This window comes from Xenopus tropicalis, chromosome 2 (assembly GCF_000004195.4).
Source record: "Xenopus tropicalis strain Nigerian chromosome 2, UCB_Xtro_10.0, whole genome shotgun sequence".
NCBI lineage: Eukaryota > Metazoa > Chordata > Amphibia > Anura > Pipidae > Xenopus > Xenopus tropicalis.
This window is the reverse complement of record NC_030678.2, coordinates 15,181,745-15,201,537: the sequence shown is the minus strand read 5'-3', so window position 1 is coordinate 15,201,537 and position 19,793 is coordinate 15,181,745. Positions and strand designations below refer to the sequence as shown.

General features: G+C 41.7%; 1 protein-coding gene across 1 annotated transcript; it reads right to left on the bottom strand.

Annotated features, from left to right (window-relative positions):
* Positions 1-7,697: 7,697 nt before the first annotated feature.
* cfap298 (cilia and flagella associated protein 298) lies at positions 7,698-19,196 on the bottom strand. The gene is made up of 8 exons (XM_004912148.3): positions 19,097-19,196; positions 15,174-15,349; positions 14,651-14,818; positions 12,147-12,214; positions 10,901-11,059; positions 9,239-9,370; positions 8,815-8,910; positions 7,698-7,914 (listed from the first exon to the last, which is right to left on the bottom strand). Exons 2-8 carry the CDS (start codon positions 15,310-15,312, stop codon positions 7,804-7,806), a joined length of 873 nt encoding a protein of 290 aa, XP_004912205.1. The 5' UTR covers positions 15,313-15,349; positions 19,097-19,196; the 3' UTR covers positions 7,698-7,803.
* Positions 19,197-19,793: the final 597 nt, after the last annotated feature.

Genomic DNA, 19,793 nt, shown 5'->3' with positions numbered 1-19,793 from the left:
GCAAAGTCATTCTTGGCCCTGGTGCGGATATCTTCATTATCTTCATTTATTGTACAGGGCCAGCGAGCCAATCAGTGCACTGATGTGCAGCCTTATTCTCTGCTGATGGATGTGGTGACAGGCTTTGGCCGCCTCTCTGCCTCTCTCTCCCCGGGGGGGCCCTTCATTCACAAATGTTGTTCCGCTCCTTAGCATAAAGACAAATTGATGTGACATAATGGAGTGCTGTAATCAGATTTTGCCATGCAGCGGCTCGTAGCAGTAGTTTACCCAAGGAAGTGATGCGCAGGCCGCCTCAATGGTGGGAACTTCTCTATAATAAAACATTTGTCAGACACATCACACCTCTCTCTGTCAGTCCCCCATAATGACATGTACTGAGAGCTTTAGTCACGGGTTTTTGTAATGTGCGGATTACAGTCTTTAGAAAGATTACAGCCCATCGCAAACAAGCTTTTGCCCTTCCTTTGTAGCTGAGAGGGAATGGAGTTGTTAACGGCTGGCAGAAGGGAAACCTGCTTGGGTTATTTTGCCCATTAGGGAAAGAATTAATTTACCTCTCTAACCAGTGTGGGACTGGCCCACCAGGATACTAGGAAAACTCCCAGTGGGCCCTCCTGCTCCTGCCCATTTGGCCTGTTTCATGGTCATTCCCTATTTCTGAATGGAAAGAAAGAGGGGAAATAGAGGGAAGAATAGATGCTAGCATGTAAATAAAAGATACTAGGAGAATAAAGAGGGTGGGTGAGCAAAGGAGGAAAAATAGTTTGGAACATGGGCCTATGGTCTAAGGCTTTCTGGTGGGCCCCTGGGGTCCCAGTCCGACACTGTCTCTAACAGTTACACTATGATCATCTCGAGGAAGCTTATCTGCCCATGTATGGGGCCCACCAGTGGGCCTGAAGAAAATCTTACAGATATCAATAGGGCAGGTTTGGAAACTATAATTATATCGCGTAACGATATGTGGCTGAAAATCTCTGGAGAGGCCCAATGTGCACATCCACCCCATCCCAGCCCAATCCCCACCCTACTGCGTGCCCACCACGGTAATATAATTGCCAGTACATTTTTAATTCCCTCTATTTTTGAAGTTTGTCTCCCTGCTGCACCTAACCTGCTGCCCCTGATGTGCCTACTTTATACCCTGAAATGCCCACTCCCATCACCGCCATTACTCCCTCAACACAGGCCATTATACTAGAGGGAAAAAGTGGCAACACTATCTATAAAGGCAGCAGATCCCATGGTCCAGGCCCCCAGGGTCCTTAGCCGGCAGGTCGGTGTAGGCAACAATGGATGATCTGATCGTTACTTAATTTGGTGCAGCATGTAGGTGATCAAATCTGGCCCAGATCCACTAGTTTTCCAAACAAACAGATCTGGCTGTGTTTGGCCACTGTAAGAAGTGCAGGGATGCATCTTTGGACTGACCGAATACCAAATCCTTCTCAAAACATTGAATTTTTAAAATCACACGTACATTTTTAAAAAAAGGTTTTGCTGTAAATAGTGTCAGAATTGTGATTGCAATTTCATGCAAAATAAAAACAAGGCAAAAAACACTTCAATTATGCCAAAGAAGTGATTGGGAAGCGCATCTTTACCATTCAGGCATTTACAAATCGCAATTAAATAGGTTTACTGACCACGCGTCTCTTACCACAAGTCTCATACTCTGTATATTTATAGGTATTTATTATAATGCTTATCCTCCCTGTTTGTACTTTTATGTAGTATAATGCAGACAGCTGAGTACACTAACAGTGCTTTTAGTAACTATTATACAGCCGACCCTGGGGTCTGGGGAACAAGGGGCCTGGATAGCAGGATTCCTCCTTCCCTGCAACTTTGTTGCCCGCTTGTTCCTTTGCTGTCCGCTTGTTCCTTTGCTGTCCGCTTGTTCCTTTGCTGCCCGCTTGTTCCTTTGCTGCCCGCTTGTTCCTTTGCTGCCCGCTTGTTCCTTTGCTGCCCGCTTGTTCCTTTGCTGCCCGCTTGTTCCTTTGCTGCCCACTTGTTCCTTTTCTGCAGGGGCAGGCAGAAGCCAGATGTCAGCAAACAAGCAGGGATTGGAAGACTGAGGGTGCACGCTGTAGACCCCATAGATTTTTTGAAGGGGGGGCCTGGTGTACGCCACTGGTTATACATATGTAACCCTTTCTTGGCACACTCCCATAGAACAGCATCACTTTCCCTCTGGCGCAGTTTCTGTGGCAATCAGGTAGGCAAGTCTCTTTGCTATGAACTGGGAACTGGGATTTACAGCGCTGTGTCTCCACCTAGTGGCCACTGAGAGTACACCTCAGGGGAGTTCTACTAGGAAAATAAAACACACACAGTTGCAGTAACCAAGATTACTTTACATAAAGATCAATAAAGCATGAACAGATTTATGATAAATGGTAATCCTATCAACCCCTGGCACAGTCTCACAAGGTGCCACAGTCCTACACTCTGCTACGGATGGACAAACGCCCGCTCAGTTCAGTCCCTGGCAATATGTCCCTTCCCCAAGAGCATCTCTAACACCCCAGGTAGCGCTACCCATACAGCTGTACATACAAGCAGCCCCGATATAATGTATTACATGTTCATTTCATACTAATATGGAAATAATAATCCAAAAATGTTTTTAATATGACGTTACTAAATCCTCACAGATATTTCAGTGATTTTGATGGAAAGTTGATGGGAGTTTAATGGAGAGCTGAGCTTTATTTCAATCCATAAATTCATTGGGGTTACTTGGCAGTGGCTGATATATAATCACTCTCATTCCTACGTGGGAAAGACTGTTCCTGAGAAGGCAGCAATTAGAGGTTATTCCTCTCGGCAGCCCCTTTGTCTGACACAACCCTTGAGAGCCTGAGCTTGCAGAGAGCCCACTTAAGAGCGACCCACGACTTGTGGCTGCAATAAACCCCATTCTCTTGGGTTCCTATTCCCATTCTCATTATGGCTGATCATTGTCCCTCTGATTGAGGCCCTTCCACTGGCCTTTGTGGGGGTGAGCAGCTTGACTATAGGGTATATTGTCTCCCCCAAAACCCCAGCCCCATTAATTAGCTCAGAATCCTATTCCCCGGTAGGGCTGTGCTCCTGGGCAGGAGGATTAATGAGAAGCAGATCCTTATGAAGAGAGGTTTCTCTAACACACGGGCAGTCTATTCTCCAGGGGCCACTCCAAGCTCCACAGCAAGGATGGGAGACTCCATAGTTCGTATTGGGGTTCATTAGAGATACAGCCTCTGAGAGAATGGCACAAACAGGAGATTCATTATATAAAGAAGAAAAAGCAGGGGCCGATGCTATATTCCTTACAGAGGAACACGGACTCTTCTTGGGGTTGCTCTCTCGCTCTCTCTCTATATATATATATACACACATACATAATAACCTTTCATTCCTATAACTAAATGGGGCCCCAGCTGTGGATCAGCATTGGAATAATATCTTGCAATTGCAAAGATTATGGGTTATTCACTGGAATGTTTTAGTCTCTCCTTCATTGCCACATTACATTAGCAAATTACAGCAAGTTCTTTTAGTTATATTCAATTGTGGTGATAAGAATAGAGAAAACTAAGCTCTGTGTCAGAAGCCGCCCCATAGGGCAGTTATTATACTCCATATAAACCCTAAGAGTGGGCCTGAACATAATAACGTACAGCTGGAAATCATTTGATAGGATCAAACCACAGCAATAGGGTGACATAATTGAAAAGCCAATGAAAGTCTCATTACATGGTTCAGTGGTTGAAAGGCATAAGAGGAAAAAAAGCTTTATGATGTAGAGAGTGATATTCTAAAAACAATTTGCATTTGGTCGTCATATTTTTTATTATATGTGTTTTTTTTTATTAAATTTAGCTTTTTGTTTAGAAGCTATGCAGTTTGGAATTTTAGCAGCTATCTGGTTGCTAGGGTCCATATTACTGGAATTCAAGATGAATAGGGGAGGGTCTGAATAAAAAGTAACTAACAATAAAGTTGTAGCTTCACAGAGCATTAGTTTCTGGCTTCCAGAGCCAATGACCCCCATTTGAAAGCTAGAAAGAGTCAGAAGAAGAAAACAAATAAATAAAAAACTAAAAAAGAAAAAATGAAGACCAATTGAACTGGTCATTCTATAAGTATTTCTGGCAACCCTGGTTCTTTAAAGTGATATCAACATGTGCATATATAAAATAAATATGGACAAAGGCTGTTGTGCAGAAGCGTTACAGAAATATTTTGTCTTTGGGGTCCTGCAGTTGGTGCACTGTTCCTTAGTCACAATGAAAAGGATAGGGAGATTCAGGGACCAATCAGAAGCATGGACATTTATAGGGGCTGCTGTACAGGTATGGCATCTGTTATCTGGAAACCCGTTATCCAGAAAGTTCTGAATTATGAGAAGGCCAGCTCCCATAGACTCGATTATTAGCAAATAATTCTAACGTATAAGAATGTTTTCTTTTTTCTCTGTAATAATAAAACAGTACCTGTACTTGATCCCAACTAAGATATAATTACCCCTTATTGGGGCAGAACAGCCCTATTGGGTTTATTTCATGGTTAAATGATTCCCTTTTCTCTGTAATAATAAAACAGTACCTGTACTTGATCCCAACTAAGATATAATTACCCCTTATTGGGGGCAAAACAGCCCTATTGGGTTTATTTCATGGTTAAATGATTCCCTTTTCTCTGTAATAATAAAACAGTACCTGTACTTGATCCCAACTAAGATATAATTACCCCTTATTGGGGCAGAACAGCCCTATTGGGTTTATTTCATGGTTAAATGATTCCCTTTTCTCTGTAATAATAAAACAGTACCTGTACTTGATCCCAACTAAGATATAATTACCCCTTATTGGGGGCAGAACAGCCCTATTGGGTTTATTTCATGGTTAAATGATTCCCTTTTCTCTGTAATAATAAAACAGTACCTGTACTTGATCCCAACTAAGATATAATTAATCCTTATTGGAGGCAGAACAATTCTATTGGGTTTAATTAATGTTTAAATTATTTTTATGTAGACTTAAGGTATGGAGATTCAAATTATGGAAAAATCCCTTAACTGGAAAACCCCAAGTCCCGGGTATTCTGGATAACAGATCCCATACCTGTACCAAGCAACCCAGCTATCAGCTACACCCCCAGTTTCTATGCCACCTCAGCATGTGTAGATGTGGAAGCCGCCAATAATACTCATTAACTACTGTATCCCGAGTTTCTGCTTCTAGTTCCGGCTGTTTATTCAGCATTAAACAGCAGATTCATGCAAAATGAGCTTTTCCTGCCAATTTATTATTATTTCATCCGTTTAATCGACATTAACTCTGATCTGAAGGTTGTTCTGGGCCGGGATAATTCCATTATGTCAGCAAGTTCCATCATTTGTTTTGTCTCATTGGAATTCACAGTACGAGGTGGGTTTTCATCTTTTGTACAGTATGGAGAAGCATGAGATAATAATCTGATTGTTCCCTTTGCAAATGTCTCTAGACCTTATCCAAAATCCTACGGCAGCTTTGTGGCTTAACCCCTTTGTTGCGCGTCACGCTTGCGCTGAACAGGTTACGGTTACAGAAACCTTTCCAGACATTCTGTTCTCTCAGTCATTTCTGCTAAGCTTCTGGGTTATAAAATTACAAACATCCTGCTTTGGCTTAGACTTGCCCTTGGATCCCTAGCAACACTGGCAGTCAAGGAAAGAGCAGAGAAAAGAAAATCAAATTCCCACTAAAATTGGCAAAACAGTCTCTGACAAGTGGGTAAAGTGAAGGAAATGTACCTTTTCACTATGTGTATTGATATTTATGGGTAATACCCCCTATAGTGCCTTGGCTTAGGTGTTATCCCTAAACACCAGTTTGGCATAAACTATTCATGGCTCAAATACATGCAATGGTTAGGACTTGCTAATCAACATGGCAACTCCAATTCCTACAAGAATTCAATAAGTAGGAACGTTCTATGCACACAAAAGGGCACATTTACTTACCTAGACACAATGTGCAAAATGCAATATTTAGCACAATTGCCATGTTTTTTTTCCCCACAGTACAACATTTTTTTCCCAGAATTCCACCTGGTCAGGAGGTAGTGGTAGAACCAGACTTCCCCTGCATCAATAGGTGCTTCAAAACAGAAGGCAGTAAGCACTGACCAGCACCGGGCACAACTATATGTAAGCTGTGACACAAGTACCAGTAGTAAAAGTGGTTTTAGCAACAACTAATTGTGGGGGAAAGGCATAAATTGTCCACAGCACTGCAGCCCTAACTGAGTTATAATTTGGTGTCAGTTGTAGGTAAGTAGCACTAACAGCTGAAGCTCCAATGAGGAACCTTTCTTACTCGTGAGCCACAGTCAAATGTAAAAAGACTTGGGGAGCAACACAAGCACCATAAAAGTTCATGGAGGAGCCAAATAAGGGCTGTGATTGGCTATTAGGGGCCTCTATGCACCCTATCAGCTTACAGGGGCTTTATTTGGTAGGAAATCTTGTTTTTATTCAACCAAAACTTGCCCCCAAGTCAGGAATTCAAAAACAATTAGCTGGTTTGGGGGCACTAAGAGCAACATCCATGGGGTTGGGGAGCAACATGATGCTCACGAGCCACTGGTTGGGGATCCCTGCCCTAGAGTATAAAAGATCCCGGGGTGTAATCTATAGCAGGCCTTTATAAATGGTGCAGTCTCTGGATATGTGGAGAGGCCTCTCCTGAATGGGACTTGTATAGTAGATTCCATATGAGCCAAGTAGCAGCCATTTATACTGTATTAGACTCAAAGTGGTAAGCAGGGCTAAGTTACTGTCAGACTTAGACACAACTATGCTCAGTGAGTAATATAGGCAAATACATGCAGCCAATCACAGCGCTGCCACTCTGCAGGAGAAGCCAGGGGGAAAAGGCTTAATTTATATTAATTTCATGGCCCATATGGAAATCCAGGCCCCTGTTTTATGTTCTCCAATGAGCTAAATCTAAATGATTATGAGCAACGGAAAGGAATACGTTGAAAGGCTTCTATTACATAAATGTCTGACGCACTTGAAGCAGTTGGATCATGTTCGAGTTTAGAGGGACCTCTAGTGGTGAAAGGAAGAAAGTCATATGGAAAAGACAAATGGCAGAACATTTCTGTACAGAGAATAACAGACAGTAGCTCAGACAGGGGAGACTATAGCATGTGTGCAGCTGCTCGGGGACAGTGGCCCTGTGCATCATGTCTCTGCCACTGACCACACACACAGCTGATCTAAGAGCAAACACAAAGTTCCAATTGTAAAAATATTTTAAAGCTGTTCCACCTAACGCCATTGAAGCCATTAACATCATAGAGACCAACTTCTATAACATCATACCAACTTCTATAACATCATACCACTGCAAATGGCTGGATCTCAAATCTGTCATATGTTATATATACACATATACGGTATATTTTTTTTATATTACTAGGAACCATTTATATACAGAACCAAAAATTTTTATCTTTGATATCCGATCTCCTATCTATAGTAACAGGTTTAGCCTTATATGTTTTTATTATAATAAATGTTGAGGTAATATAGGGTGCACTTTCATTTTATTGGCCTAACTCATTGCAATAGAAAATGTCAAGTTTTATTTATGCAGCGGGTAATCAAAAATGAATATTTATATATCAAACATATAAAAAAATACTAGAAGCCAAACATAAGAAACAAAATATATAATTTATTGCTAGGTTTAGAAGGCAGATAACAGTTTAACTTGATACAATATATTAACATTCAGACACACTGGCCGGTAAGGATGTTTCTTATCTAGGCTTCCACTTAATATCTTTCACCCCTTGGAACTGCCTTTTTAATGAATTACTGTCTGCCCACTCTGCATTCATATAGGAGATATCCTCATCCTCTTCAAGTTTCTGTGGAAAAAAAGATTTAAAAATGGTTAAAGACAAGGAAAAGCCCCATAGCCCACAACAAACTCTAATATGTATATTGTGTATGTACCCTAAAAATACAATTAAAGTACTCTGGATGTCATCTAGAGAGGAAACAATTACAGCATGGGAAGCTGTGATTGACAAAGCTTTCCCCCTACACTATCACATATATCTTATAAATGTGGGCTCACTGGATAGAACCAGATCCACTTCAAGACCCCATAACTTCCCCTGGAGTACAGGATATGTCCAAATTAGTTTTTGGCCACCATCCTTTCCATGTTTGCCATTTACTTGCCCTGAAAAACCTGCATGAAATGGAAACTTATTCTGCTCAGTGATGGCAGGTATTGCTCAAAGATTGTGGCCCCACTTAGCAGGACATAACACAGCTGTCACATTTCTCACTGACTCTGAAAAGAAGGAAGACAGAACTCTGCTCTCTGTGTGACATTACCCATAAGTCATTAGAAAAAAGCAATAGCAAAGGCTATTGGTATATTGTCTGAAAATTCATTTTTACTATAATCTTCAGCTGGGAAAAAAGATACAGCTTATATAATGAATTTTGTACCAACTGCGCCACCTGCTGGTCAGTATTCAGTGTCACAGGGACAACCTGTTCCAAAGTTGTTCTTTGCAACAGAAACCACAAATAACTAATTTCATATCTTTCCTTAACCAGTCCTGCTGGTCGCAGGCAGGGAGTAAGTGCCAACCTGAGAGGCCCCATGTGATGACAACCCTGACACTGCAAAGAAGACCTATAGCAAAAAGCTGCATTCTAGCATGACATTTATGCTGTAGTGCTAAACAGATGCAATACCCTAAAAATGAAGCAGTGTTCTACAGTGTAGCAGTGATTTATAAAGATCATACCTTGAGTTCCTCCTGTCGTCTGTAATAATGCATCATCAGCTTCTTTTGCTCTTCCTCAGATACAACTGGTTCACGCCCTGGGGCTCCTTGACCTCTCTGAGGGTTTTTAAGAAGAAGAAGAAGATGTTATCTGAAGCCAATCAAATGTCTATGAATAAATTAAAGTGATGAAAGATTTGGCTCCAACATACAGGTTATTACTATCAGGAATAATTAGTTACACAGCTTACTAACATATCATACTGTAAAAATGAATGAATATTGTTTAGAGGAAGGTGCATATCAGACACAGTTGTTGCACCTACTGTATAGTAGATTTTAATAAACAGATAGGAATGGTTTAATGCTGTAATGCTTTGACTATAGGTGGTACCCCTATCACATTAGCAGGGGGTGTGAATATTATAATAAAAATAACACTCACTTTTTGAATTTTAACGATAATTTTTGTTTTCTCATTTTTCCCCACATAATCTGACAGCTTCTGTTTCCTCTGCAGCTCTTTTCCAGCCCACCACAACTGAGACTCCGGTTCTTCTATGACCAACTGTCCAGCCTGTAATGGAGAACAAAGGCATTAACTACAAAGTCCTAACAGACAAGTACACAAAGGGGACACCACACAAAACGTGAAATGTTTTCTATAAATCCTATTTAAGAAAAACATTTTTCAATTGAAATGCTTTGTAGGTAACAGCTTACCTGCTCAGTCTGTTCATATAGCATGACAGAGAACATGGAATCGGTGACTGACAGTTTTGCCAGAAAAAAAGTAAGGAAAAATATATATTCCTGGTTTGTTGTGACAGTACAGCCAGGGAACTGGGTTAACAGAGCCCACACATTGGTTGGGGGAAACAATAGTATCTCTTGAAGAAGGTGCTACGCAACTTACATTTGGAGGGAGCTCCTGGGACATGCATAATAAGCAAGTGCCCCAATGCACTCATTATGACATAGGATTAGGGTAATGTATTGAAAGGGTATACATTTAACCCTTTATCACCCAGGAGTGAAAAGTGAGTGTTTCCTCAGTCTTTGAGAAAGAAGCCCAATGTAACGGAGACTGAAACCGGTGTTAAAGGGAAGCAGGTTCCTGTCGAGGGGACCTTGTATAGAAAAGGAAGTTACCCTATGCATTCGCTGGAGCCTAGACAAGTGGATATTTCTTTAAAAGTGATGTGCTTTGGCTTGAGTAAAAATTCAGAAGCAGGTGTTTAAATGCGTGGTCCCTGTCCTATAAAGTGAGTGTAAACCACTGATCTAAATGCTGCAGCTACATGAGTAGTGCACGAGTAGTTAATAGCAAACATCAAGGACTTAAAAGAGAAGGAATGTTGCAATCACTGGGAGGTGCCAAATGGTAAATCACTTACCTGATACAGAAAACTGAGCGACCCTCTTCCTTCTTTCACCCCTGAGCCACTTGTGCTTGCATAGTAGAGGGAAAAGCCAAAATTAAACAAGAAAGTTGGCATATGCGGCGGCTCTGGGATTCCAAAGTTAGATGAGTGAAGGAAGAGGATCGCTTGTTCACATGAATCCCAGTGTATCAGGTCAGTGATTACAATCATTGGGAGGGTGACCTTTCCGTCTCCTTTAAACAACTTCCATAAAAACATAGGAAAAAAAAAAAAAAAAACAGGTGCCCCTCCTTAACTGGACAACTGTCCAGGGGGATACAGTAGGCAATTAGTTAGAACCTTGTCAGCATCACAGCAATGCAAGAATGTAGACTTTGCAAAAATGAGCACAAAACAGCAGTACAGCAAGGACATCCATTGTTTGGCTTTTAGCAGTTCTAAAGGATTAGTGAAATGTAAAAGTCATTCCTTTAATCCTGGATTCTATTCAGTTCACAGCAATTGTGAGCAAAAGAACAAGGGCTATACTGTCATTGATTGCATGTTTATTTTGTCTCCATGGTTCTCTGGACAACTAAATACTCTACTCTTGTAATTAATGGGACTGATAATGAATAAATTAGGTAGGGCAAACTGGGTGTTCTATTCTTAAGCCTGGCCACATCAAGATGAGGCAGCCATTTTGCAGGCATCCTTGGCAACAAATGGCTTTGAGTACGTACATGTGTGCCTGAAAGGTCTTCATTATTTTCAAACTCCATTCGAATGGGGTCATGTGGAGGTAGTCCCATGGGATACACGATCATTGCGGCACCTCTCAGTTGGTCTGTGGCCTCTTTCACCATTTCCAGAGTAACACACACATTGGCTTCAGCTTGTTTCTATAAGGCACAAAGCATATACAATATAATGCATCACTGCAATATGTGCATCACTTTTGTTGAACTCTAAGACAAAGAGATTGTATCAAAACACTTGCCAATAGTTCCTAAGTTAACCTTTTACTACAGGTATAGGATCCCTTATCTCCTAACCCATTATCCAGAAAGCTCAGAATTATGGGAGAACCATCTCCCATAAGGTCCCTTTTATGCAAATAATTCTATTAACAATTATTCCCTTTTTGTCTGTAATAATAAAACAGCAACTTGTACGGGTATGGGTCCTGTTATCCAGAATGCTCAGGACCTGGGATTTTATGAATAAGGGGACTCAATAATAATTTGGATCTCCATGCCTTACGTCTGTTAAAAAATAATTTAAACCCAACAGGATTATTTTGCCATCAATTAGGATTAATTATATCTTAGTTGGGATCAAGTACAGGTACTGTTTTATTATTACAGAGAAAAGGGAATCATTTAACCATTAAATAAACCCAATAGGGCTGTTCTGCCCCCAATAAGGGGTAATTATATCTTAGTTGGGATCAAGTACAGGTACTGTTTTATTATTACAGAGAAAAGGGAATCATTTAACCATTAAATAAACCCAATAGGACTGTTCTGCCCCCAATAAGGGGTAATTATATCTTAGTTGGGATCAAGTACAGGTACTGTTTTATTATTACAGAGAAAAGGGAATCATTTAACCATTAAATAAACCCAATAGGACTGTTCTGCCCCCAATAAGGGGTAATTATATCTTAGTTGGGATCAAGTACAGGTACTGTTTTATTATTAGAGAAAAACGAAATAATTAAAAAAAAAAGTGAATTATTTAATAAAAATGGAGTCTATGGGCAATGGCCTTGTCATAATTTGGTACCTGAAGGTATACTGGAGGAAAAACAATCTTATTGGGTTTAATCAAATGTTACAATCATTTTTTAGTAGACATAAAAGATATGGAGGTCCAAATTATGGAAAAACCTCTTATCTAGAAAACACCAGGTCCCAAAGATACTGGATAACAGGTCCAATGCCTGTATAAAACCAACAGAATTTTAGAAATCATTATCAAACCTACCTTAGATATCAATGCTTTTGCTTCCTCCATTGTTTTCTGCAGAACCTTCTTCATGCTGTCGTTTGGTGCTGCACATAAACACAAACTCACATCAGCATGTAATCTGCATACATAATCCAAATGGCAGTAGATAACTAAAGTCAGTATTGTGTAGGCTGACAGAGCTTTTAAATGACAAATTTATATTAGGTTATTAAAGGGGACCTTTCATCCAGACAAAAATAGCTGCATAATAAGAGGCTGTATAATAAGAGTCCTTTTTAAATTAAACTTGAAATTATTTTTTTCCTGTTCTAAAGGTATCATATATTGCCTGCCAAGCCTCTATGTCTCATAGATGCAGGCTAACCGTTACTTTCATTTTCCATTCTGCACTTCCTACATGCCATTGAATACTTCTTATTCTCCCTCCTGACTCTTGGTCTCTAATTGTGTATCCTGTGCATGGGCATGAATTACCCCATTCTGGTGCATAAACAAAATTTTGGGATAAATGAAATCTTGTCTTAATTAAAGCACCCACAAAATGGTGCCTGTCTGCTTTCTGCGATTGTGAATTCCAAGACTGAAGGACAATCCGTTTATATAATTTATATAGTGTAAGTAAAGTTTATTTTGCCTAACTAGCACAATAGGAAAGAATTTGGTAATTATTTCTTAAGCTGACAGCTCCTATTTAGCTGTGGAAAGGCCAGGACCAAACTCCTAGAGAAACTAAGGGGAAAATGGGAAACAGACCTGGGCACGCTAGATGATGTTGGGATGAGGTGCTGGAATCTCCCCTCACAGCATCACTTAACTATAGAGATAGGATGATACAACTATATCTTGTACATAGAGCATATTACACTCCAGCTAAGCTGCATCAAATATTCCCAAATACAACATCGGAATGCCCTAGATGCCATGTAGGGAACGCCACACTAATGCATATGGTGTGGGAATGCTCGGTCCTGGGTAAATATTGGACTAAGGTTTTGAATAAGCTAGACCTGATCATAGAGGTGAAACTCCCAAGAACCCCCCACGTGTGTCTGCTAGGCATAGGACTCAAAGAACTACTCACACAACATCTTAGTGTATTCACCAGAGAATGTTTATTTTTAGCAAAAAAAAAGCAATAACAAGGAAATGGAAAGACTCAACACCCCCCAATTATTCACATTGGTTCTCTGAAGTCAAACACCTATGTACACTGGAAAGTCTTATATATAAAAATAGAGGAGCTCCTTAAAGAACACAAAAAAATATGCGGAAAATGGCTAGAAAAATCCACTTAAGAGAGCTACCGGTGGTATTTTCTTAAAGCATTTTAAGATAATATGTTTGTAAACGGTAATATGTGGCAACAGCCAGAGGGAAACAGTCAGAAATGACAAGGGAAAGGAAAACACATGCAAAAGAAAAGGTTACAATGTATTTTCAAATGCTGTTGCAACTTTTGTTACTGCAAAACATGTCATATACTAAAACCTTACTACATTGAGTAACTCTGCCTCATCAATGTGATGTAAATATGCTGAAACTGCTGTATAATCTTCTCAATAAACTTGCCTGAATTTAAAAAAACCAGATAGACCAGATAGAATGTGCATACTGTGGCCATTAGTAGGTGCTGGAAGTTGTATTTCTCCAACAGCTGAAGTTTGCATAATACTGAAATAAAGTATTACTGTTGCCAACTTGCTCTACCCCACATTCATCATACATACAACTGCTGCTCAGGAGTCCCACTATGCTACAGGGCTGATTATTTAATTCTGATGCTAACTGCACTGGTTTAAGAGCTGCCATATAGTAATTATCTGTATTAATTACTAGTCAGCCTAATATTGTGACATTTATATTCTACACACAGTATATTGTGAGTGGGTCCCTAAGCTCAGTAAGTGACAGCAGCACAGAGTATGGGCAGGGAATCAGCAGAAAAGAAGATGGGGGGCTACTGGGGGCATCTTTGGGGCAAAGATCTTCCCTGCTAAAGGGCTGTGGAGTCCTTGGTACAGAAGCCCAAAACATAAAGTACAAGTAAAATGAACTTTCAGCAGCTACCTGGTTGCTAGGGTCTTTTATACCCTAGGAACCAGGCAGTGGTTTGAACAAGAGGTTGGAAGATGAATAGGAGAGGGCTTGAATAGATAGATAGGTAATAAAAAGTAATCATAAAATTATTAGCCTCACAGGGCAACAGTTTTTGGCTGCTGACGAAGAAAGCAATTCAAAAACTATAAACAATAATTAATCAAATCTTAGCAAATTTGCTAAGAATAGGGCATTCTAAAGCATACTAAGAATTAACTTTTAGATGAACTACCCCTTTAAGTGGTGAACAGGACCTGGTATTGAAGTTAAACTGTAGGATCCAACATCAGTGACATAACAGTGGTAATGTGCAGAGTCTGCTCAAAGAAAGCTCATTGGTGTCATTTGTGGTAAATAGATGTGTCAATAAAAACACTTTCAATGCTACCCATACCCCACAATAACGATAAACAGAAATATACCATGGCCGTTTCTTCGTCCAATTTCATCCTTTTTGAATACACTGCCGCCACTTGGTACACATCTTTCTGCCCACTCGTCCTTTAATTTAAGGTCTTCAATCTGCTCATCAGCAAGTCCCTGCATATTAGGAGGCATGGTGATACCATGTTCTGCCAGCTCTGCCATTTCTACAAATAGAGGAATTGGAAATTGAACGTATTACATTAAGTACAACAAAGACAGTAATACTCCAAGAGTTAAAGCAGAAGATATAATTTACTTAATCAAGTTTCAAACTATTTTTGCACATGAAGTTAATTGGAAGTTGCATCAGATGGAGTACAGATGCTCCATAATAATCTCTAAATGACCGCCCTACATAACCCAGAGGAAAGCAGTAAGGCAGCTTCCAGCTTAAGTATAAAATTTAAAGGATTTGTTTTGAGAACACACGTTTATTTGTTGGGTGCTCTCTGCATCAGCCACTGACATGCAAAGACTGAGGAGCAAAATCAAAACAAATTCTACTTGTACATCCTTTACCTGAACAAATCCGTTCAACTTTAAGTCTCCCATTGTATATGGCAGTTATCTGTTTGACCAGTTCTTCCACAGACACAGTAACAGATGTGTCAAACAAGAACTGGCTCTCGTCTCCCTTCTTAACGTGTAAGCGCACCATTCCTGCAGCCGATATTTAACTTCAGAATTTGAATGGTCTGTATAAAAGAAAACATCATATTTTAAACACAGTTGAGGTGATGTGTCCCTTATTAAGATTTATACATTATAATGGATTGTCATTGGCTGAAACGTGTTGTGTGTGCCCGTTTACTTGATGGTTAGAAATGAATAAAGCACGACCAAATGTATATTTATGTACACTCACCTAAAGGATTATTAGGAACACCATACTAATACCCTTCTCTGACCTCTAGCATCAACAAGGCATTTTCGCCCACAGGACTGCCGCATACTGGATGTTTTTCCCTTTTCACACCATTCTTTGTAAACCCTAGAAATGGTTGTGCGTGAAAATCCCAGTAACTGAGCAGATTGTGAAATACTCAGACCGGCCCATCTGGCACCAACAACCATGCCACGCTCACAATTGCTTAAATCACCTTTCTTTCCCATTCTGACATTCAGTTTGGAGTTCAGGAGATTGTCTTGACCAGGACCACACCCCTAAATGCATTGAAGCAACTGCCATGTGATTGGGTGATTAGATAATTGCATTAATGAGAAATTGAACAGGTGTTCCTAATAAACCTTTAGGTGAGTGTATATTCTTAGTAGATTGCAGTTTGGTTTTCTCTCCTGTACAACATGACAATTTTCCCCAACTGGGATTCAGATGCAGGACAGGATAGGTGCTAAATACAAGAGCAGTTGCCAATAGCTACCATGTAGCCATTAGCCTTTCCAATACAAGTTAGAGCAGAGTTCTGCCCATGAGCAGCATTTATAAAAAATAAAAATAGTTGGGAAGCAACAGAAGCATGATTAGTTATTTGGTAGCCCAATGAGGCCTGGCAGGCTCTAAGACAGAAAGTTCAAAAATAAGCGTGTTTTTTGAGGCCACGGGGAGCAACATGTTATTCCTGAGCCACTGGTTGGGGATCATTTAGAGAATGGAAGCAAAGCTCTAACTGGTTGTGATAAGTTACTGCATTGGTGCAATTTAGCAACTACATGTATAATTAAGCCCCTAGATACTACTGTTGTTGGCGATAGCCTAATACTAAATGGATAATAGCAAAAGACATATTGAAGCAGAAGCAGCCAGTACCATCTAAAAGCTTCTCCCATGGTTACTTTTTTCTGCTTTGTGAACACACTTCCCACAATATGCCCTGCGCCAGGGATAGTAAAGGCGCAATCCTGAGCTACACTCCCAGCACCCTGTTCTGCACAGCAGTTCCACACCCACCCATATTCTACACAGCAGTTCCACATCCACCCATGTTCTACACAGCAGTTCCACATCCACCCATGTTCTACACTCCAGTTCCACACCCACCCATGTTCTACACCCATGTTCTACACAGCAGTTCCACACCCACCCATGTTCTACACAGCAGTTCCACATCCACCCATGTTCTACACAGCAGTTCCACACCCACCCATGTTCTACACAGCAGTTCCACACCCACCCATGTTCTACACAGCAGTTCCACACCCACCCATGTTCTACACAGCAGTTCCACACCCACCCATGTTCTACACAGCAGTTCCACACCCACCCATGTTCTACACAGCAGTTCCACACCCACCCATGTTCTACACAGCAGTTCCACACCCACCCATGTTCTACACTCCAGTTCCACACCCACCCATGTTCTACACTCCAGTTCCACACCCACCCATGTTCTACACTCCAGTTCCACACCCACCCATGTTCTACACTCCAGTTCCACACCCACCCATGTTCTACACAGCAGTTCTACACAGCAGTTCCACACCCACCCATGTTCTACACAGCAGTTCCACACCCACCCATGTTCTACACAGCAGTTCCACACCCACCCATGTTCTACACCCATGTTCTACACCCATGTTCTACACCCATGTTCTACACCCATGTTCTACACAGCAGTTCCACACCCACCCATGTTCTACACTCCAGTTCCACACAGCAGTTCCACACCCACCCATGTTCTACACTCCAGTTCCACACCCACCCATGTTCTACACCCATGTTCTACACAGCAGTTCCACACCCACCCATGTTCTACACTCCAGTTCCACACCCACCCATGTTCTACACCCATGTTCTACACCCATGTTCTACACAGCAGTTCCACATCCACCCATGTTCTACACAGCAGTTCCACACCCACCCATGTTCTACACAGCAGTTCCACACCCACCCATGTTCTACACAGCAGTTCCACACCCACCCATGTTCTACACAGCAGTTCCACATCCACCCATGTTCTACACAGCAGTTCCACATCCACCCATGTTCTACACAGCAGTTCCACACCCACCCATGTTCTACACAGCAGTTCCACACCCACCCATGTTCTACACAGCAGTTCCACACCCACCCATGTTCTACACTCCAGTTCCACACCCACCCATGTTCTACACCCATGTTCTACACAGCAGTTCCACACCCACCCATGTTCTACACTCCAGTTCCACACCCACCCATGTTCTACACCCATGTTCTACACAGCAGTTCCACACCCACCCATGTTCTACACTCCAGTTCCACACCCACCCATGTTCTACACCCATGTTCTACACCCATGTTCTACACAGCAGTTCCACATCCACCCATGTTCTACACAGCAGTTCCACACCCACCCATGTTCTACACAGCAGTTCCACATCCACCCATGTTCTACACAGCAGTTCCACATCCACCCATGTTCTACACAGCAGTTCCACACCCACCCATGTTCTACACAGCAGTTCCACACCCACCCATGTTCTACACTCCAGTTCCACACCCACCCATGTTCTACACCCATGTTCTACACAGCAGTTCCACACCCACCCATGTTCTACACAGCAGTTCCACATCCACCCATGTTCTATACCCATGTTCTGCACCCATGTTCTACACAGCAGTTCCACACCCACCCATGTTCTACACTCCAGTTCCACACCCACCCATGTTCTACACCCATGTTCTACACCCATGTTCTACACAGCAGTTCCACACCCACCCATGTTCTACACTCCAGTTCCACACCCACCCATGTTCTACACAGCAGTTCCACACCCACCCATGTTCTACACTCCAGTTCCACACCCACCCATGTTCTACACCCATGTTCTACACAGCAGTTCCACACCCACCCATGTTCTACACTCCAGTTCCACACCCACCCATGTTCTACACCCATGTTCTACACCCATGTTCTACACAGCAGTTCCACATCCACCCATGTTCTACACAGCAGTTCCACACCCACCCATGTTCTACACAGCAGTTCCACATCCACCCATGTTCTACACTCCAGTTCCACACCCACCCATGTTCTACACAGCAGTTCCACATCCACCCATGTTCTATACCCATGTTCTGCACCCATGTTCTGCACCCATGTTCTGCACCCATGTTCTAAACGGACACTGAAGCGCTCAGGGGGATGAGGGTTCGGAATGTAAACACATAGCTCTTGGTTTCCATGATTACTACCGGCCAACCGAACTTCCCATGTAGGGGTATAAGGTGCAGTTGTGCCACAGTAGGTTTGTGCCCCAGACACTAGCTCACAGACAAATAACATTCTGCATCAGTGTGGCACCCACAAGGTGCTTAACTCTAAGTATCTCCCAGGCGGAGGGCAGCAGGCAGGACAGGCCAGAGGTACATACAGACAATATCTAACACTATTACACTATACAATACGCCCCCTCCCCCGATTCTGAGGGCCCAGGGCAAATGCCCGAGCCTAAAACTTGCCCTGCACACAAGCGAATGACCTGGAGAGGAACCAGTAACTCACCCCCTCCTGTGCCAACACCACTCTGTTCAGTTCTCAGTCAGTTCCTACGCTAATAAGCCGCGCTGCAAGCTTCCGGTACGCGTTACCAAGGAGACAAGGAACAACTTCCGCAGTTGATTCGCCGCGTCCAGAAAGTTCGCACTTCTACTGCGCATGTGCCGACTTCCACTCCGCATTGTTTATAAATTTTTGATCTACATCTCTACAGAATTCCTCCTAACAGCCCTTGTATTTAAAATCTATAGGGCTGCTGTAAGTTTGACACCCCTCTCATTGTTACTGAAACTGAATGCATACATTTTTAGTTAATATGTCATATAAGGCTATTATAAGTCACTAAGGGGTCCCATTACCACATAAAAGCTAGGGAGGGTGGTTTTATTCAGGTCATGGAACTCCAAGGTGACTTGTAATATCCTAATGTTTTACAGCAAGGGGTACATTATTATAATACACAATTCAGTAAGTCTTGATACAGAAGTTACATCACTAACCACCAACTATAACTCATGAGATCACTAAGCACAATTTATAAGGCTATAATTTAAACAGTACCTGTACTTGATCCCAACTAAGATATAATTACCCCTTATTGGGGGCAGAACAGCCCTATTGGGTTTATTTCATGGTTAAATCATTCCCTTTTCTCTGTAATAATAAAACAGTACCTGTACTTGATCCCAACTAAGATATAATT

Bases quoted from the DNA above. Each gene is read 5' to 3' on its own strand.
- cfap298 (XM_004912148.3), bottom strand. From the start codon at position 15,312: ATGGTGCGCTTACACGTTAAGAAGGGAGACGAGAGCCAGTTCTTGTTT. The intron at 14,819-15,173 runs GTAAAGGATGTA...CTCTATTTGTAG, and splicing joins AGTTGAACGGATTTGTTCAG to AAATGGCAGAGCTGGCAGAA. The intron at 7,915-8,814 runs GTATGATCTTTA...TTTTTTCCACAG, and splicing joins GACGACAGGAGGAACTCAAG to AAACTTGAAGAGGATGAGGA.